General features: G+C 38.7%; 1 protein-coding gene across 2 annotated transcripts; it reads left to right on the top strand.

Moving 5' to 3' along the window:
- The first annotated feature begins 1,245 nt into the window (after window positions 1–1,245).
- ddc (dopa decarboxylase) lies at window positions 1,246–21,074 on the top strand. 2 transcript variants are annotated; one of them, XM_073485946.1, is made up of 14 exons: window positions 1,246–1,361; window positions 2,558–2,765; window positions 6,778–6,891; window positions 6,998–7,117; window positions 9,347–9,481; window positions 10,713–10,856; window positions 11,314–11,380; window positions 12,061–12,155; window positions 13,576–13,643; window positions 14,809–14,885; window positions 15,988–16,007; window positions 16,122–16,220; window positions 18,708–18,809; window positions 19,395–21,074. In XM_073485946.1, exons 2-14 carry the CDS (start codon window positions 2,565–2,567, stop codon window positions 19,593–19,595), a joined length of 1,443 nt encoding a protein of 480 aa, XP_073342047.1. In that variant the 5' UTR covers window positions 1,246–1,361; window positions 2,558–2,564; the 3' UTR covers window positions 19,596–21,074. The 2 variants fall into 2 exon arrangements, with proteins under 2 accessions (XP_073342047.1, XP_073342048.1); XM_073485947.1 differs by lacking the exons at window positions 15,988–16,007; window positions 16,122–16,220; window positions 18,708–18,809; window positions 19,395–21,074 and adding an exon at window positions 15,399–15,608 and having other exon boundaries at window positions 1,272–1,361.
- Window positions 21,075–21,576: the final 502 nt, after the last annotated feature.

Below are 21,576 nucleotides of genomic sequence, written 5' to 3'. Positions count from 1 at the left end.
TGGATACAAGTTAACAGTATAAAAATTTAAAAGGTTTCTGAGAAATGACATCAAAACCAAACCAGTTGAAATCAAATCAAACCCTAACCATAACCATTTAATTGCATCAGGGTCAGTTGTATCACAGCATTATAATTCCACCCAACCATTCCTTCCATGACAAAAGTTACCCTTCTGGCCAGACACGCAAAACTAAAATGGGAGAAAGATATCAAGATTAGCAAACAGATTTAAATTCCTGGCTTTAAAGGTTAAGACAGTGTGAGGAAAATCTTGTAGAAATTACTTTTATAACTCAAAAATTAGTCCTGGCAGAAAAACTTTGATGAGTATGAGACATCAGTTTTCTTCTTTGGCATGCAGGAGAGCTATCATCAAACACTATTTGCATAATGAGTTTCATGTTTATGTCTCGTTTCTGATTGGTGCAGATTCCGATGTTGCAATTGCCCCTGGTATCCCATATATTGTTCCAGTTTGTTTTATAGGAGTGTGTGGCTGACAGGAAACGGATCCTGCCAGCAATGATTCAGGTAAACCGGTGAGTCAGCAAGAAAAAGTCTGTAATAAACTATCAGGTGGTTGACCAACTGAGTCAACGGAGGGAGCCCAACATCTGGAAAGTGCATTGTTGCTGACCAAAGGGGACCAAAAAACTTTGACAGGTGACTGAAGGTCTGCACTTAAATTTTAACTACCAATCAACAGAGCAGTCATCAAAAAATCTACAAAAGCATAAGCCAAACTCTCTAAATTTTCAAAGCCAAAACATTTTTTTTTAAAGATTTCAGAAGTTGTGAAAATGGAAGAGTAAAGCTAAAAACTATGTACCAGTACACCAGTACAGTTGTACTGGTAGTTCTACTGGTGAGTTCTTAAGCCTGAGTATGACCTAAAGGTCACAGCTAAATATATCACATAAAATATTCACCAATACTAACCTCTTTTTATGCTAATGATATGGTTCAATTAAATTTGTATTCATACTTTTTTATCTTGGTGTGGCTAAATTATTTGAATATCTACTTCTATCTATGTACACACACTGTTAGAAAGCATATTCACACACGTGTGTGTGCATGCGTTCATATAGAGTCCCAGTAACCACAGCTTCAGGAACTCCTTATAAATCAGTCTCTCTTGTATTGGCCATGAGCCCCATTCCCATTGGCTGGCCTTGTGGGGATGGTGGGGAGGGGGTGGTTAGTGGCAAGATAAAAGGAGAAAATGTCTCTTGTCCTGCTTACACACACAAACACATTCACCACGTGCCTGTCTGTCTGGCTGTCTGTTTGCGGACGCTAAAGAAGAGGAGAGGGACCACCGTCCAAACACCACTGCTGAAGCTTACACCTGAAAACGTAAGTATGCACACACACGCACATTCACACAAACATTTGTAATCCTATTTAAGATAAGGATAAGGACAAGGGCTCTGCTTCTCAGCAAGGGAAAGGGACGTGCAGATTGAAACACTTGTTGAATGATAAGGCACTGTAGAGCAGGGGGCAATGTTCATACTGTTGTGCCATTTGAATTGGCAGCATGTCAATCATTTTATTTAAAGCTTTTGGCTACTACCATGTTGTACAACTGCTTTATTCTTAATGTTTGGCATGTTCCTGATTTGCAGATGATAAATTGGCTCATTAATATTACTCATAAATGTCCCTTATTCAATGAGCTGGATGTTGATGTGATCAAGAAATCTTGATGAGCCTCTGTTTCAAACAGGCTTATGAAACAGCCATTTGTAAAACTGTGTTATAATCAGAGAATGAATAGATATTTTTAGACATGCAAATACATTTTGCTACCAAGCTTTCCTGTTCACCTCAGTGCATGAAGTGAAAGTAAACTAAGCTATGATCAGACTGGCTTAATGTGTTGGTAAGAGGGTCAAGGGCTCATACATACATTTAAATTGTGCAAGCTTATACAAACTGTGTCAAGGAGCATGGCTTAGGCTGTGTGTGTGTGTGTGTGTGTGTGTGTGTGTGTGTGTGTGTGTGTGTGTGTGTGCATGCGTGTGTGTGTGTTTAATCTTCATCAGTTGTATAATTATTAATTAGTCACACATATGTTACATTGTTTCATTTTAAGCTAGTGTCAGTACAATGAATTAAAACAAACTGACTAATCTCACGTCATTTCCCCTATGAAGAAGAAAACATGCAGTGCAACCAGACCTGAGATGTGCTAATGTGTACTGATTGTACAGATTTTGATTTAAAGAAAGTGTAATTGTTTTAACAGAAACTGCATCACTGTTTCTTTACAATTTAAAATTAGCTGCAAGTGAATTTATACTTGCTAGCGTATACATTTTCAGTTTAAGTGTAAGTTCATCCAGGGTGAAATCAATTTACGATCATTTTATTATCATTGACCTCATGTGGCACAAGAAGGCTTGTTAAATCTAAAATGATTTATTAATTCCTCTCACTGACATCAAAGGTATAACTAGTACGGGTGTGAATGTGTACGTATGTGCACGTGTGTCCACTGTTTGACTCTGTGGGATTCAAATTATTAATATTTCTGCGCTGTATTCCAGTGGTACCATGGACGCAGCAGAATTTCGGCGCAGAGGGAAGGAGATGGTGGACTATGTGGCTGACTACCTGGAGAACATAGAACAGCGACCAGTCTACCCAGATTTGGAACCGGGGTATCTTCGTCCTTTGATCCCAGCTGAGGCTCCAGCAGAGCCTGAGACTTATGAGGAGATTATGAAAGATGTGGAGAGGATCATCATGCCAGGGGTGAGCTCATACTTTTGGTGGTTTGCTGATGCACTCAATGATGTTGTAGATGCACAGATTCTCTTGTGCTCTTCTGACAGTTTCATTCATATTATTTATTGAGGTCATTTTGGAAAGTAAAACAAACTACCAAGTAAGGTCCATAAGCTCACCTCAGCGATACTTTTGCTTTACTGATAATAGTTTTTTGATTGCCCCATGATGTCCCATGATGCAATGAGCTTTGTAAAAAGGATACTCCGCCAATACTTTTTATTTCATCCCATCCCAGAATGGTTTAGATAACATAAAAGAGAATTAAGAGGACAATAGTTATATATGTATAATCGTTAAGATGAAAGTTTTTCTAGTAATGTAGAATTATTCCATACTAAGCCTTTAAGGACATCTATACTGCAAACCAAGTAATCTGCAGGTAATTTCTACCAGTACTGCAAAATGTACATTTAATCTTCTCCTCCTATGTCCATGCTACCAAAAGAATTAGAGGAACTTTTTTACAAGATGTTGGTCCATGTATTTGTTAGCACTTTCAATGGCTTATTCACATCACCTTCCCAGCTTGTATGGAGCTAAATCAGGGTCAAATGTTTTGTACTTGAAAAAGTAAAATTTGAAACTGAAATTTCAAGTTTTGATCTTGAATTTTGAAAAATACATCAACATATTCAAAATAAAAATAAATGTGCAAAAAGTTTTTTCAGGTTAAAAATAATTATGATCAACTCTGGTAATTCTTTTGAATAAATCATTTATTTTCATTTTTCACTTTCATATGTTTTGATATTTGGGATCCTATTTCTTTCAATTGCATGTTTTATCTTTTCAGATTCAGATCTTAGTTTTTTTTTCAGTTTCAAATCTTTTTTTCAGTTTCAGACTTTTGACCCTGATCTAGCGTGGGGGGCGTGGCATCAACTGAGAGGGGTGTGGCATCATGACAGACAGCTTAACCAAAAGGCTACAGACCTTCCCCTATCATGTTGCCTTCAGGGAACGTAGGATCTAAAACGATTCGGCTACGCCACATGATTGGCAGTGAAAAAACTGCTGTCAGTGACAAACTTCCATTTGCACACCATGCACGAATATCCTGCACGGCTAAAACTGTTTTAATTTCCAAGGCTGTTTAGATGTGAGATGTGGAAGCTGTTTTAGACAGTACTGAGGACCAATTGTAGTACAGGAACGACAAAATCACGCCAGATTGTGCACAGACACCCACACTTTAAGTACTGAAATGTCCGACACGTAGCACTGGACCCAGCACACAGGTGAGAAAAGTAAGGTTGGGAAATCGTGATAAATATCAAAATGAGAGGTCGTTTTGTGTTTTTTTCAGCACCCCATGCATTCCTGCAACCACAAAACAGCACTACCTTTATTCAAATTAACAGCATTATCTGTTTTTCACGCAGTACATAGGCTAACGTTACTACCTACTACTGCGTTAGCAGCCACTCGATGCTAACATTAGCCTTATGCTTAACCTCTAGCTTTGACAATTCACCACTTAAAAGATGCCAGAAACATTGTATGTTGTTACAAAACGACCTCTCATTTTGATATTTATCACGATTTCCCAACCTTACTTTTCTCACCTGTGTGCTGGGTCCAGCAGGTGAGCCAGCAGAACCGGACGCCATGGCCAGCGGACACTGCGAGGCATTCACAATGCTACGTGGAAATCGGACATTTCAGTACTTAAAGTGTGGGTGTCTGTGCACAATCTGCCGTGATTTTGTCGCTCCTGTACTACAATTGGTCCTCAGTACAGTCTAAAACAGCTTCCACATCTCACATCTAAACAGCCTTGGAAATTAAAACAGTTTTGGCTGTGCAGGATATTCGTGCATGGTGTGCAAATGGAAGTTTGTCACTGACAGCAGTTTTTTCACCGAATCGAATTAGCCGAATCGTTTTAGATCCTACGTTCCCTGAAGGCAACGTGATAGGGGAAAGTCTGTAGCCTTTTGGTTAAGCTGTCTGTCATGATGCCACACCCCTCTCAGTTGATGCCACGCCCCCCACGCTAGATCAGGGTCAAAAGTCTGAAACTGAAAAAAAGATTTGAAACTGTAAAAAAACTAAGATCTGAATCTGAAAAGATAAAACATGCAACTGAAAGAAATAGGATCCCAAATATCAAAACATATGAAAGTGAAAAATGAAAATAAATGATTTATTCAAAAGAATTACCAGAGTTGATCATAATTATTTTTAACTTGAAAAAACTTTTTGTACATTTATTTTTATTTTGAATACGTTGATGTATTTTTCAAAATTCAAGATCAAAACTTGAAATTTCAGTTTCAAATTTTACTTTTTCAAGTACAAAACATTTGACCCTGATTTAGCTCCATAAGCTTGAACATCTGCTTTCCATCAACTCAACAGTGGCCCTATATCTACTCCTGTTCTCCACCCACTCATTGCCAGATCGTTGTTTGTTTGTATTCTCTTGCTCCCTGTCACTCTAAAACAGCATATTCAGTCAGCCATTGTGTTGTTTGCATTACCTGTACTTATTGTGTTTCCTTGTGCTTCCGTGATCACTACCCTGTCTGCTTGCTTACTAAACCCATGAGCTTATCCTCAGCCAGCCACACTCACACTGTCGTCCACCTGTCCTGCTCAGCTCAGCGATGGTATTTGCAATTGCCTTTCTACCTTCTGCCTTGCCTGCCATCCTCATTCTGTTTTTTTCCCTTTCTTTCATTGTGTTGAATAAGTTCTTGTGCATGTAAAAGGTCTTGAAAGTGAAAAAAAAGCTCCTATCTTCCACAGCAAACACTCGCTCCTGAAGCGCATCATGTGAAACATTTGCATAATATATGCCTATATTCACGGTAGAAGTAAAGCTAAGTGGAAGCTGAAAACAGGACAGAGCTGACCATGGCTCAAGCAGCTGGCTCAGGCGTGTGTGAGCTGACCAGTCAGAGCAGACTGGGTAAAACAATTTTTCAGACAGAGGGTAATGCAGTGCTGCTGCACTGCACAGAACGAAAAAAAAAAAAAAAGATGTGTTTTTTTAGCATTAAGCATGTAAACCTATTCCTGTAGTAACCCAAAATAAAATGATGGACCTGAAAATTAGCATAATTTGTCTCTTTTAACTTCATTGTCTGTGTCTGCCTTCCGGTCCACCTTTACTGATTGTAACAGCATTGTGGCCTTCAGCAAGAAGGTCCTTGGTTTAAGCCTCATTTCTTTATTGAGTTGGCATGTTCAACCTTTGCACTGGTTTCTGTCTGCAGTCCCTGAAATGACCTTTAAGTATCTAATTGGCAGGCATGATAAAAGCTAGTTAAATTCTGTAAATGCTATGGAAAGGTGCTTCACTGCTTCCTTTTTTAAAAAAAAAATCTAATTTAGCATAGCCTACAGTGGATCATCTTTTATGAAAGGAATATGGATAATGCTGGCACACAAGTCCTTGCGGCATCAACTTGTGAATCATTTCTTGGTTGATGAAAGTATAATCCAACGTTGCAAGAGTAAAGTGTAACAGTACAGTATTATAGCAGGCTGTCAATTATCAGCAGAGGTGCTTTAAGGGCAAAGCAAGCAACTTTATTTATATAGCACCATTCAGCTACAAGGCAATTCAAAGACTTGTCCAAATTGCATCTAAAAGACAATAAAAGCAAAGAGAAAAAATAAATAGTTACAGATAAATAAAAAAAGTGTCACAGTGTCTCTCCAACACTTCCGTAACCAAAGTGGGAGTACACAGTAGTCTGAATTGATGACCCACACTGGAAATACCATACAATGGGAATTGTATTGCAGATTCGAATTGCATCCACAAATTTTTACTTTAACTTCAAATTTTTTCTGGCTGAAGAAATGCCGGTCAGTGAAAACACCCTCTGTGGTCTCTTGTGAGAGTGTGCAGTACTCCACATTACTTCCAAATTATCACTACGTACTAAAACTGTATTATGGTAACCCATAAGGTTGGTGTTGTTTTTACTTTAACTCAGTATTTGCATGTTTTATATTCTTTCAGATCACTCATTGGCACAGCCCATACTTCTATGCCTACTTTCCAGCTGCTTCCTCTTACCCTGCCATGTTGGCCGACATGCTGTGTACAGCCATCGGCTGCATTGGATTCTCCTGGGTAACAAACACTTTGTTGTGTCTCTGTATCTGACTCATAATTTTGATCTTAAGCCCATTTAAGTCAAATATTTGAGATTTTGTGTGTATTCTGGTTGTGTTTTCAGGCTGCCAGCCCAGCCTGTACAGAGCTGGAGACAGTGATGTTAGACTGGCTGGGGAAGATGCTGCAACTGCCTGAGCATTTTATAGCTGGGACTCATGGTCATGGAGGAGGTGTCATCCAGGTAAGTGTTTTTATGCCTGTGTACTATGTTTCAGGCAGTCCAAGGAGTAAAACCAACTTCTGCTTACATTTATACTCTTCCACTGTTTCAAACATGTAAAGCCAAGCCAAAGGCTCCAGTTTAGGCTTAAATTGGCTAACAGGAACCATTTTTGTAGTATTTGTATTTCCATAATTTCCGGAAGAAATCTCCAGCTTGCTTGACAGTTTGACTTTCATGAAAATAAAGGTGTTCATACACACTCACAACTGCCCGGAACCTGTATTCATCAGCAATTTGTGTGCTATTGATTTGTCGTCTTTGTCACAGCAGCTGAAAATTGGCAGGAAATTGCCTTTTAATATGTCATCCATCGGCAGACAGAGATGATGGTGCTGGGATTGTTTCGTGTGGCAAAAGGCTAAGCATCAGTTTAGTGTTCCATTGACAGGAAGGCAGTAGCAGCAGCAGAGGATGCTAACTATTTATATGTGTGTGTATTCGTGGGATGGTGAGTGGTGGAGCATGAGAGTGCACTCTGATGACGGATCATTTCATGCCTCTTCTATTGTGACCACCTGAGTGTGTGCGTGTGCTCATGTTTTTGTTTCTGTCTTGCCACTCTGCTTTTTAAGTGCAGCTTACCAGCTCACTATGGCAACGAATAGGGCGCTTCTCACTGCAGCAGGCTAATGAGCGTTGTGTCAATGAAGCACATTGCCAGTCTATCATTATAAACCTTATACCAGCAGAACCAGGGGGAAATGGGATGGCTTTAAAAAGACCCTCTGGTGACCTTCGATTTTTATTTTTTTGTGAGCCATTACACCTCAGTGATAGAACAAGACAGTGGCTTTGTATAATAAATTACAAGTGAAAAAAAAAATACACAGTTTACTTGACTTTACTTGAAGAGTTACCCAGCGTTAAAGAGTTACCCAGCGTTAAAGAGTTACCCAGCGTTAAAAAGTTACCCAGCGTTAAAGAGTTACCCAGCATTAAAGAGTTACCCAGCGTTAAAGAGTTACCCAGCGTTTAAGAGTTACCCAGCACTAAAGAGTTACCCAGCGTAGCACTGGGTCATGTTGACCTCACACTGGGTTAATTTTAAACTAGTATTTCTAGTGTGTAAGAGCAACTGTGCAGTTTGTCTCTTCAGATGGTTAAGGGAATATTTGCAACAAGGCTTATTTTATGAAATGCCAGTTAGATTTGAAACAGAAGAGGCTATCGTTCACTGGACGGTGGGAGGATGGATGAGACCTTTATAAAGGCTACCAGTTTGAGATATAATTACATCTTAGGGTTCTTTATAAGCAAGGAGAGGACAGGAAGTACACTTGGGTAGGTTTGGAAGCTTGGGGATTTTATTTATTTATTTATTTATTTATCTATTTATTTTTGTCAGTTTCAAACTGTTCTTTTATATTTAGCGCCCCAACAAGTGATTTGATGATTTGCACTTGTTTTGACACAAATGACAAAGCCAATATCAGCCTTCTTGAGTGATCAGTGCTTATTGATTGAATGATTTAAACATTTCATTGACTTTCTTGTGTTAACGCCCTCGGATACCTCTGAAGCCACGCTTCAATTCATTACATAGCCTCAAACAATTCAGACTGTATCAGGCTGGCTGGATGATGACTCACGACACATTTTCTAAACACAGTGATTTCCTTTCCTAATGAGGATGTGGAGGTGTCACAGCGTTCACATCAAAGTGAATATCCAAATGTTCAGTGTATGCATGCATCAATAGCATACACACATTACAGGCTATATTCTAGTACAAATTTGCAGTGTTTTAACATGCACTCTAAGATACCAGTTGTATTCAGGACACTTTCAAATACTTTCTGAGAGGATGCATTTTATTATATTTCATATATTATTATTATATTATATTTTATTTTGTTTATCATTGCTGGGATTAGTCCAGAATCCTGGTGGCTGTGATATATAATTTGTTTGCTATTCAGACAACAGCAGACAGTTGTGACTACTTTTTCAATTAATGTGTTCAGGAGATCATTTTGAACTGCAGCCTTATAAGCCAACAAGTTGTGCTGCAGCAGCACTGTTCCTACAGCACATACCAACAGCCCATTGTCAAATAGTGCAGGGCTTCCCGAAGGTCTCCATGTAATTGATTTTTGCTTTGTAAATACTGATAACATTTAAGTTTGGCATAAAATCGACAACAGTGGAGCTGCATTGCTTTACATGTCACCTCTAATTTTCCAACAGGGCACAGCCAGTGAGGCGACCCTGATGTCCTTGCTTGCTGCCCGCTGTAAAGCAGTCCGACGGGTCCAGGCCTCCAACTCTGAACTATCAGAGGCTGAAATCTTCTCCAAACTGGTGGCATACACCTCTGAGCAAGTGAGCACAAACAAGACTTTCCAGTCTAACTTATTTACTGTTTAATGTAGAGGTTAAGATAACTGATTCCTTTCATTTTACCAACATTTCTAAATTCACACACACAATTTTATTATGTGCTATTTTCAGATATGACTAAGTCTTTTTAAAACCAACTGATACATGGCTTATTGAATAGCTAATGTCATAAAACAGAATACGACGCAACATTTGAAAACTTTCTGCAAATATGTTGACTCTCACTCAACAGCTTTCGATGTGAGCTCTGATCATTAAAGGTAACCTCAGCAGTGGCATTAGTTTTCCAGTGATTGAGTGAGACAGAGGGTCAGTCAGGCAGCAGCTCTCTCTGATCAGGTTTAATACCAGGCTGACTTTGTGATTGGGTTAGGGAGTTGCCTGAGGGCCACACAGACCTTTACAGAGAGAACAGTTTGTTGTTTTTCTACTGAAGAACACCATTATTTTGTCGGGTGTACAAACTAAAGCATATATGCATTTATTCTTGGAGAGTAGTATATGGTAGATGATCAGTAATATCTTATTTAAGCTGTACGTTGGTATGAATCAGGTCTATGTCAAAATTAGAATGGGATCACAACAGTCAGTTGTCATCGATGAGTACCAAATTAATACATGAGTACTAAGTACTCATGGGTTGGACCAGACCCATCAAACTCAGCCTTCATTTGGATCTCAAAAATCTTTACACACCTGTTAAATTTCATGACTGCATCTTGCACGGCTGTGGTGCTATGGTGGCACAAAAATTTGTCCACAGACAAACAGACAGACAGACAGACAGACAAGGTGAGAACAATAACAGCTATGCTAGAGTGGACAAGAATGATTGACAAACAAACATATGAACACCAGGCAAAAAAGTGTAACTAAGTACATTACAAAAGTACTGTACTTAAGTACTTTGGTTACTAGCTACTTTTCTGATTGCGTGCTGCATCAGAGGCATTACTGATTTTTAAATAGACATATTTTATCAACAATCACACAAACACACACACACACACACACACACACACACACACACACACAGAGAGAGACAGACAGACAGAGAGAGAGAGAGAGAGAGAGAGAACTGAAAACATGAAATTCAGTAGCCAGAAATAAAAAAAAATAGGCTTATCTTCAAATACGTGAGGAGATACAACTCTGATCTAACAACTGGTTTACATTACATTTTTCACAAATGATGCATCTCTTTCTTCCTAAGGCTCATTCTTCAGTAGAGCGTGCTGCTCTCATTGGAGGAGTGATGATGAGGAAGGTTCCTACAGACAACAGCTACGCTGTCAGAGGGGACATGCTTAAGAAGATGGTGGAGGAGGACAAAGCAGCTGGACTCATCCCTTTCTATGTAAGACAAGACAAAAAACATCTAGTCATCAAACAATTACAAGGCTAACACACAAAAACAGACACATAAACATCCGTAACATTAGATATTGTTTTGTTGTACATTGAATTACACACATCTGTCATTGGATTGCTTTTGCTACACATGCAAACATCTCAATCTACACAACCGCTCACAGTGATACAATTTGCCTGTACCAAGGCTTCTGTTGAAGGATAACATCATTTCTGCTGAGCCTAATGTATGTCTATCTGGTTAAGGACAATAATCCCTGTCTCATGTGGACCTACAGATCACCATCAGTGAACGATGTTAATAAGGCTGCAATGCTCTACCGTCTCTGAATCATCTGTGTTTATCAAAACTGATATCTAGATCTATGTTTGATATGTTCATCCTCTTTTGCAAAACAATATCATACAGCAGCTGCTATGATTTGTATCTTTGTGTCTTTCAGTTCTGTGCAACTCTTGGCACCACTCCATCATGTGCTTTCGATCACATCACCGAGCTGGGGCCCTTATGTGAGTCAACTGTCGCAGCGGCAGACATTCAGTGTTTTTGTTTTTGTGGAGGGGAAAGTGAGAGTTAGGGTGTATGTAGAATCTCTTATTGTTGAGAATGTGTAACCAACAAAAACAACAAAATCATTGAGTGTTTTTCATTCTGAGAAAACAATTTATGATTTGATGTGTTTGTAATTCATTCATTCCTTAATTTATTCATAGTTGTATGCAGGTTTTTAAATCTAGATTGACATAAGTCATTCTTTTACAAAATGTTAAAGGGTAACTTCACCAACGTTTCACATTAAAGGTCTTGGGGAGTACAACTGCAAATGTGAAAAAGTGGTAAAAAAACGTTTGGTGGCTCCAGAGGAAGCTGCATGTAATCTGATAAATTGCCTCCAGTGATGTCACTCAGTGGCAAAGTTGCATTGTGGGTAATGTAAGCACCAGGCTTTGAAAAGGGAGAAGAACTGTGGAATAAAAAGCTGATGTATTTGGTTCTACTATATTGATTTTGATCATTTGTGTTTCATAACCAAAAATGCAATTTAGCCACTGAGTGACATCACTGGAGGCAATTTATCAGATTACCTGCAGCTTCCTCTGGAGCCACAAATGGCTTTATACTACTTTTTGCATTTGTAAAATTGGTGGAGTTACCCTTTAATAACCTCTCTGTTTCTTGTCCCTTCCAGGTAATGAGGAAAATATGTGGATGCACATCGATGCAGCATATGCTGGGAGTGCATTTATCTGTCCTGAATTTAGGCCTTTGTTGAATGGCGTCGAGGTGTGTAAAAAATATGCAACACTCACTATCATACAGCACAATATAACACAATTAGTAAGAGTGTTTTGATAACAGAGTTTCAGCTTCTTGATCAAATTTTCAAGAATAGGTCACTCCAAGAATTCTCATAAGACAAATGACATGGTGGGATTTTAACCTTGATCGTCCTGTGTAGGATGGATTTATGTCAAAAACTTGAAGTGTGCATCCACTTGCACAGACACATGTTGCTGCTGTTAAATTGGTTGTGAAATATCTCTCATAACATCTACACAAGGAAACGCTAACACTGCATACTGATTATGTCCAGCTGCTGTATTTCTGTTTGAAAATGGCATAACGTTAATGTCAAGGAGGAAGCGGGCAAGAGTGAGTAACAGGCCAACAATTGGCGTTCGGTGCAGGCGCATCAATCTGCCTTTTGAGGCTGCCGAGGCAGCTGCTGCTCCCCAAGCTGTGCAGAGACGCAGAGATAAGGACAGAGTAATTTCCTGAGGCAGCGTTAGACCTTTATATTTCACTGTTTATTAGACACACAAGTTCAAACAATGTTGGTGGGGAGACAGAGAAATCAGGCTCGACTGTAAAAGGACCAACTGTTGTTTCATCCCATAGCCTTTCAATGTTATATCTTTTTAGTATTTTGAATGCAATAGGAATTTGAAATTTAGAGTGTTTCTTTAAGTAAGTGGATAAATACACTTTTTTAAACGTAATATTTAGTAGATTATACTCTACATATTGTAGTTATAGTATATGACTTTGAAACATTACGATATCAATGAATATTACCGGACGAGTGCACCAACAAGGAGCCCAATCTTTTAGGGATGAGTGTGCGGCCCTGCTGGAGGGTTGGTTGCTAGGATATGAGTGATGGGCAATCAGGCAACCAGCCCCCCTTTGAATCAGTCAGCGTGGCAACTGTCAGCCAGGAGTCTGTCTCACATTGTCTCTCTACGCTGTGTTATTGCATTTGTGGAGGTAGAGAAAAGGATATTACAAAAGATAGCCAACAAAAAGATGAGAACAGATTAGGAACAGGTTTGCCTCTCTTTGAATAAACCCTGACAGGAAAGGGTTATTTTCCTTGCGCCCTGCAAGCTGTTGGCTCGATGTTCCTCTTTTGCATTTCAAATAAATTGTGCCTGCTTTAGTCCAGATAATGCTGTTGGTGAAAAGGTTGGCTCTGTGACAGTAATGGTAAATACAGGTTTACGATGGTGTGTGTTTTTTGCAAATTCTGCTAATATGACATGAAAAATATTAGAAATTAATGACCTATTAATACATTTTATTTTGCTCTGGGCAACTTGTTATATCTCCCAAACCTCAGAAAGCCGCTGATATAAAATTAAATCATTCCAGTGGAATCAAACAGTGTGGCTTAATTACATTTTTTTTCTTGTTTCTTTTTAAGTATGCAGACTCCTTCAACTTCAACCCACACAAATGGCTTTTAGTTAACTTTGACTGCTCTGCAATGTGGTAAGTTGTTGCACTGTTTTGTTATATTTTTGTGTTAATACATTATTAGTGTGGACATATGAGTATGTCGTGTCTGTGCGACACAGAGACCTCATTAACAAAATCACCTTCTGTATTTTTTAATTAGCCTGAATATTTTTACCTCAGAGTGACTCATGGTCCCCATAAAGTAACAATGAGCAGTTAGTGTCATCACAGACCGGATATCCATCTACACCTCAATCATTTGCACAGTAAAAATAGAACCACGCCTTCCATCTGCCTCTTCTGTCAGCAGCAAACAAAACCAGACGTGCTTTGCACAAGATGGAAACGGAGGTGTTTCAAACCTTGCATGTGACTCAGGCTCAGTCTGTCCCTGCTGACATGATACCTGTTGCCATTGAGATATCTTTGTGTTTAAGTTGCCTGGCACATCTATAACCATTATGAGTATTAAAATACACTACAGAATATGTTTGACTGTCTGGTCTAGTACAGATTACTGACCATATGGTGTATTACAGTATATAGTGGCATACATGTCAAATGATAAACACATGGGAGGGTACTAGACTGGTAGTAAACACACTGTTGTAAATCAGTTGTTGTGACAAATGATTTCTTCATCAGTTACTGGCTTGACCCACTGGAATTAGGCTTCTGTTAGTAACAAGTGCTCAAACAAAGTGACACAAATTAGAGCTCAGTACAGCAATTTTCTGAAGTTTAAGCTCAACACAATTACTATAACAGAGCAAGGTGTATGAATACTAATGTTTTCTGATTTGTTTCATCATTGTCATATTCCTGTTATTGATCTTGCATAGCCACAAATATACATTACCTCATCGCTTTGCTTTCTGCAAAGTTTTTTTTGTTTTTGTTTAAAAAAAGAAAAAATATTATTAAATATAAATTGTGTCTTTCTTTCACTCACTTCCAAAATAAATGCATGATTTAGCCAGATTAAGATCTTTACAAGAGGAAGCAGTGGGGCTCATGCCGCTTTTGTCCACAGAGGCCCCTAGAATACAAAACAATGAAAGTTCCTTGTACAGTAGCTGCTATGAAGGTGCAATAAGTGAGAATTTTTTTCACGGTTAACTGAGCTTACTACGTACATTTTACAACGTGTTCAGTGGTTTTTGGTATGATGATTTTTCTTGTCAATACTTATCAACAGGGTGAAGAAGAGAGCAGACATTATTGGAGCCTTCAAGTTCGAACCGCTCTACCTCAAACATGAAAACCAGGAGTCAGGTAGAGTCATTTCACTTTTATTTTTTTTACAATTATTTCAATCAAGCTTTAATAACATAATGACAACAATGAGCACTTGTGACCTTGTTTACTGTTCACATTGTGAGGTAGGGACTTTTGAACCATAATGCACACCTTTCTGATTCAACAATAACTGCTGAAGCATTGCACTGACATCTTAAAATGCTGTGCTGTGTAGCCTAAACCAGATAAACACAGGCATGAAGTTGAATGTGTGACATCCTGACAGGTGTGTGTGTGTGTGTGTGTGAGTGTGTATCTGTACTAGTGATGACCAATATGAGTATAAGACCTTGAGAGGAAAGACAATTTTGTAAAGTGAGGACATTTTTGAGTCTTAAGTGAAGCTGAAGTTAAGCTGATTAACCGCATTTATGACCTAATTCAATTAATACATCATCAGCATCATAGTTTCTCCTTTAAAAAAAAATCAGACTTAATTTGAAAAAAATCCCATAACATTTAGTGACTGTGTGTTCATGTGTTTGCTAGCGCTGTGTGTGCTGGCGGACATGCTCCTCGCCTGCAGATGGGCTCAGACCAGGACTGTAATTTGTCTGACAGATGAGCAGCCACAGAGAAAGACGAGCACCTACCTCCCACCACACTAAGGCACCTTACAAAAGCCTTCCCTCATTCAGTCTGGACTCTTCAATCTAATTAGTGGTTATTAGCACCAGCTAACACGGGGCCTCCATTCTGTAGAGATGAGCTATCTGTAGTCAATGATGTGTTTGGACTGACAGGGCTGTGATCAGTGAGATAAAGGGGGCTGGGTGCAATGACGGCAGCACCTGGACACTCAAATTCTGGAAATTCAAATACAGCAGCTTTAGAATACGTCCTTTTCTGAAGCTAATAATGTTCAGTTGTAATCTCTGTTAGTGTTTTGTTTTACAAGAAGGTGAAATTGTTCTTGTTTTTGTGTGATATTTTACAAATTAGATTAATTTGGCTAAATTTCAGGCAGTTTGAAGCACACCGACTCTAAAATAGCTTGAAAAGCAGCATTAATATTGCACACTATTAGTATTTGATGTCACATTTTTAACTAATTCCTGAAATGTGCTTCTTTCAACAGGGCTGGTCACAGATTACAGGGTAAGATCAATTACTCCTTATTTAGTTTCTCACAAGAAATCGAATAACTCCAGCGAACATCAAACTTCCAGAGTGATACTCACCCTCCTACTCACTCTCTGCTCTGTCCTGTAGCACTGGCAGATTCCACTGGGAAGAAGATTTCGCTCACTGAAGTTGTGGTTCGTCTTCCGTCTGTATGGGCTCAGCGGGCTGCAGGCTCATATACGCAAAGTAGGAGAGCGACTACATGATGCACTCAGCTCAGTTTTCTGAGTCAACGTGTATCTCTGCACTTAAAGCCCAGTGGCAACATTAGCGATCTTTACAGAATAAATTTGAGGGCTCTGGAGATGAGTAATGGGAGAGGAAAGAAGACAAAAAGCTGATTTTGGGATAAAAATGTGTTTTTAAATGTTGTACTTATTTTTGTAAAACATTGGATAATGTTAACTCTATGGACCAAAAATAACAATTTTAATGAAACCATGTGAGGAGTTGTCTCATGTGAGAAATGTCTCTGTGGTGGAGAGACAGCTAACAACTCAGAGACACCTGAAACATGACAAATGTTGTCTGATATTTGCCAACATCTAAATTTTTTTTGCAAAACATAATGAAGAAAAAAGATGCTTGGAGTAATTTCTAATTATTTACTGTACTGCTTCATGTATACAATTTGTTATTAAAATGTAAAATATTGCCACCATTACATATATATTTTCGTCACAGGTGTTTGATAACCACATTTGAGAAACTGGGCTGAAAATACAGCTGATATATCTTATCAGGATTTTTTTTTTTACTCCTTAATATCGGTATTGGCCCCCAAAACCCAGTATTGGTCAGGCTCTTGATAAAAAGTACAATATTTCCCTCTGACATGTAGTGAAGTAGTATCATAAAATGTAAAAAATATCAAGTAGAATACAAGTATCTCAAAATTGTACTTAAGTACTTACGTAAAACACACTTGCTTTCCACCGCTGGTATTTATTTATTTCTCTCCACTGTTAAATGGTATTGAGTTGCTTTTGTATGCCTGCAATGTTTTTTATTAAAGCATTACAAGATCAAGTTAAATTCATAAAACAGTATAATCATAGTGTTTCATTTTGTGTTAAACAAAGGTAGAGTGAGGTGTTGGTTTTATGTTCGCAGTTTAGTTGAAAAAAGCAGAACTATTCCAAACAATGTGTGACAGCAGTTGAAAACCAATTATTTGTTTTTTCTTATATCAGTGTAGTAATCCTCTAGCGTTATTTACTCAATCCAAACCCTCACTGTGTCTCAATCATGCCTGAAAAACTTCTGACAATCACATATGCCTGGTCTTTATGGTAAATGCCATCCCCTTCCTCCCTCCCACGCCTCACCCCTAATCCTCCTTACCACTAAAGTCCCTCCAATGCCCTCATCTCTGCCTCCATCAGCATATCCTGTCAATCAAACATATCTGGTCTGTATCCTCTGTTTATAGCAACATTTTCCTACGTTTCTCCTCCTCATTTCTCACCCCTTTTCCATTTGCCGTTTCTTCTCTGTGCTTCTGCCCTGCATGCTTGCTCTCTTTCTCATGTTCATCTTCCTGCCTCCAGTCTGCTCTGTCAATCAAATGAGCCTGTTTTGTGTTTACTCTCCATTTTAAATGACGCAGAAGCAGAATTGATCCCTGCAGCCATAACCCGTGACACACTACTCTTCTGTACATCCGTCCTCTAGATTAGATAGAACAGTTTGAGCTGTGTTTGTGGTCCTTTGTAGCGAGAGTCAGACAGCATGTTCAAATGGATATACAGCATCTGTGATGAAGAAAAAGACATTTAATTCAACTTGGTCTTTTTTGTCTTGACAAACACTAATGAAATATCCCCCCATGAGCAAAAGAAGTTATAAAATAAGGTATTTTAATGAGTCCAACCTAGCATACAGTGATTATCGCAGCAGAAAAAGAGACAATTACAGTATATTAGCTTGTAAAGACCTGTGAGCAATGGTGAATTAGTGGCTGGGAATGAGGAAACCAACAGTTGGTCAGTCTTCAGGCAGGAAAAGAGGAGTTGACGTTAGTCCATGTAATTGTGATTAGATGCAGTGATGCATTCATTGTCTCAGTGCGCTCCTTGATCATGTTGGAGGGGCATGTTTGATCGTACAGTAACATTTGAAAATTATTCATGACATTTCCTGAGATCAGAGTTTGATACAGACCATTTCATGGTGATGGAGTGCTGCTTTGAGTGAGCAGTTGTACCATGGTGTGCACTATGCCTTAACATACTGTTTTAATCAAATGCATTTGGTTATTAATAGTTTCAAAAAGTGACATTTAGTCCACACTAATGTGCTACACTCCTGTCCTCTTATTTGACTGGCTGAAAGCATGGTGCTGTGCACATGTAATGATCCAGCACTGCCATCTAGTGAAAATGATAGAAATTACAACCTTTAGCATGGTTGCTTACATGAGACTAATTGCTCTGCTACACTGTATATAAATTACTATACTTATCAGCTGTGACCTTTGCCCTTTAACTTGTGTGATAAATGCAGTTTAACCCAATGAGTTAACATTAGACTGAAGATCTCTGCAGACTGAGTATCGAGAGCAATGCATGTGTACTATTATCTACACACACAGTATATCATTGGATACATTTTCATGCAACAGTGCACGAGTCAGAGTACATTTATAATATACAGTATGTCTCCTTGTTACAGCAAGTGGGCCTGGCCAAGGAGTTCGAGAGTCTGGTACGAGCAGACAAGAGGTTTGAGATCTGTGCCGAGGTCATCATGGGACTGGTCTGCTTCAGGCTGAAGGTAACAACATCCAACATTATAGAACTACTATAAGTTGAACAAGCCAGTGTGGTCCTTTGTTAAATTCCCTCACCCTTTAGGAAGATCACAGTTGAGTTGTACACGCAGATCTGAGACAGGACGTCCATGTAAACTTTTAAAAAAGAATCTTCCCTCCTCTGTCTGCTCAATTCTTGTTTTCATTGGCAGAGGAGAGCTGAGGTCTGTAAGTTACACTAATTATGTTGAATATGCTGTATCAGCTTATGTTGTTTAAGTGGTTGAAGGGGCACATACTGTAAAAATCCAGGTGAGTTATGAAGTGGCAGTTAAAGTTTGCATTGTAGCTTGTTTCTGCATGTGATGTGATATATGGAAAAATGGACAGTGTGAGTCACCAGCCTTTCATCTAAATGAGGTTTTGGTATGACTACAATATAACAATCTGCACATTGCTGAACACAGGTAACAATGTAGGTCTGAGTGAATATAAAGCTCCCTTAGGCAGTAAGCAAACAGTATAAAATGCAACATGAGCAATAGTTTAACCCAGTTAAAGTCTGGCTGTTGTAAACAACTCGAGCTTCATTTCTACTTTCCTCTCAGGGCTCCAATGAGCTGAACCAGGACTTGCTGAAAAGGATAACCAACAGCAGAGAGATCCACCTCGTGCCTTGCCAGCTCTCCGGCCGCTTCGTCCTGCGCTTCGCCATCTGCGCTCGCACTACAGAGTCACGTCACATCCAACAAGCATGGCGCCACATCACGCAGCTGACCTTTGAGCTACTGCAGGAGCCCAATCATTGACCAAAAGGCCACTCTGACGCCGAAATGAGGACCAAAGTTAGGAGAAAAAAAAGCTTCATGTTGCAGATATAAAATGTGGGGAAAAGGGAATGAACAATGATTTAGCAGCTCACTTAGTGATCAGGTGTGTTTCTGTCTGCAGCCATTTTATTCAGTCTAGTAAGCAGTGGTCATTATTTTGTTGATTTTTTCATTTTGCAAATTAGTGTAAATGAAAACAGCTTTTGCATTGATAAAATGTGCATAAGAGGAAAGAAGGCAGGTTCCAAATATTGCATTTTCTATCTGCAACTTCTCTCTCCATTGACTTAGCGTTTATCTCTCACTGTTTAATGAGTATGTTATTGTCCTCATCATAATGCACTCCTCCCCATGCAGACCTGCCTATGCCGCTTCTGTGTCTTCTCTGTGTAAACTGCTGTTTGGGTAGAATTCTCCAAGTTCCACAATGAATGTATTGCACATTGTGTGTGTGTGTGTGTGTGTGTGTGTGTGTGTGTGTAAATTAATTTTTGAGCCCATGTGTGTCTGCAATTTTCTGTAGGCGCTCATACAGAAAAAGCTTGTTTATGTGTATGTGTAGTGAGAGGCTTTAATTAAAGGAAATTAATGGTTTGAGAAAGATAAATTCATAGTTTGGCTATATATTGTATTGAGAGCTTCATAGAGCGTGTGAGGCAAAAAAAAAAAAGTTAGGTTAAACCCCTTTTACAAGTGCATTAATTTATTTCTGACCTCATTAGCAAAACTTGATATGTCTAATATATACTGAAAGACAATTGCCTATCATCATTGCTTTCTTTTTTTTACCAGACTTTTATTAATCATATAGTGTCTTTTGCACAGATGGTCAGTATTCCCCAAAACTGTAGCACGAGACAATCACTCTTCCACTAAGATGAGAATGACTTTATGTGAGTTTTGGGGTACACAGGATGCATATTTGTTTCTTATTCCCAATCATTAGATTCACAGGGAATTTATTTGTGACACATTTAACATAATTACCCTACACTGTGTTGTATCTTTCTGTGCTCAGACCAAAATAAATGATAAAAAGGTAGAGTTAAAAGAATAGAAACAAGATTTCATTTGTATAAATGGACAACACAATGAATATTCACAATGATTTTGTGCCTATGGACCCAGGAATATCAGAACCACATTACTGTCTCATCATATATGTTTTAAGATTTCAGATAAATTCTCGTGATGAACAAATGTAATTAAAACAAGACCAGTATCCTTCCTGTTGTCCACATCCACAGTTTATCTTGTTGCTATCGTTTGTAATTTGCTGAGCCCTCACATTTGTCTGCCAGGAGAAATGTAAATCTGTTGTGTACCATCACAAAACCTTGTTGTTAATCCATATGATCATGTCAAAGTTGGCTTATCAAGATGTTTTTATCTTTGGCTTGGCTGTGTGCTGCATGCAATGGTATGGGTTTATTTCAATAAAATCTACTGTAGTCTGCACAGTGTTTGTATTTCTTTTTTAAATCTCATTAAGGCTTCAAATATATCAGGGTCACAAAGATAATATTTTAATATTTAACATTGAAAAAAAATCTTCAACAAGCTGTTGGATGCAACAGGAGGTCATGTTTATAAGTAAGTATATTACTGAAAGAGTTGTATAAATGCCCGATTGAGTCCTGCTGTCCCTCTGCTGCAGTGTACTCAATTAAAGATGACAGGCACACACACACTAACACACACACACAACCATCCAACATGCTGCGTCTCCTCTGAGCATTGTAATCCCTGAGGACAAAGGCCTGTGTTCTATAAATACAGATGAGGATTCAGTATTAGAGGTTAATTCCTAGCCCCTTACTAGCATTAGCATTGGCTTGCTCATTCACTTGCTTAAAAGGTTAAATAAAGATCATTCTGCAGGCGACTTTACAATACAACAATAGTTGTAGACAGGCTACAGAGTACTTTGTGTGATCTGTAAAAAATTACAATCATACAG

Source organism: Pagrus major, chromosome 17 (assembly GCF_040436345.1).
Source record: "Pagrus major chromosome 17, Pma_NU_1.0".
NCBI classification, from domain to species: domain Eukaryota; kingdom Metazoa; phylum Chordata; class Actinopteri; order Spariformes; family Sparidae; genus Pagrus; species Pagrus major.
This window is presented reverse-complemented; position numbering and strand designations above follow the sequence as displayed.

What these genes read in the sequence shown, in the direction of transcription:
- ddc (XM_073485946.1), top strand. Translation starts at nt 2,565, where the DNA reads ATGGACGCAGCAGAATTTCGGCGCAGAGGGAAGGAGATGGTGGACTAT. An exon ending in ATGGAGGAGGTGTCATCCAG is followed by an intron (nt 7,118 to 9,346) that starts GTAAGTGTTTTT and finishes ATTTTCCAACAG; the next exon opens with GGCACAGCCAGTGAGGCGAC. An exon ending in TTTGACTGCTCTGCAATGTG is followed by an intron (nt 13,644 to 14,808) that starts GTAAGTTGTTGC and finishes ACTTATCAACAG; the next exon opens with GGTGAAGAAGAGAGCAGACA.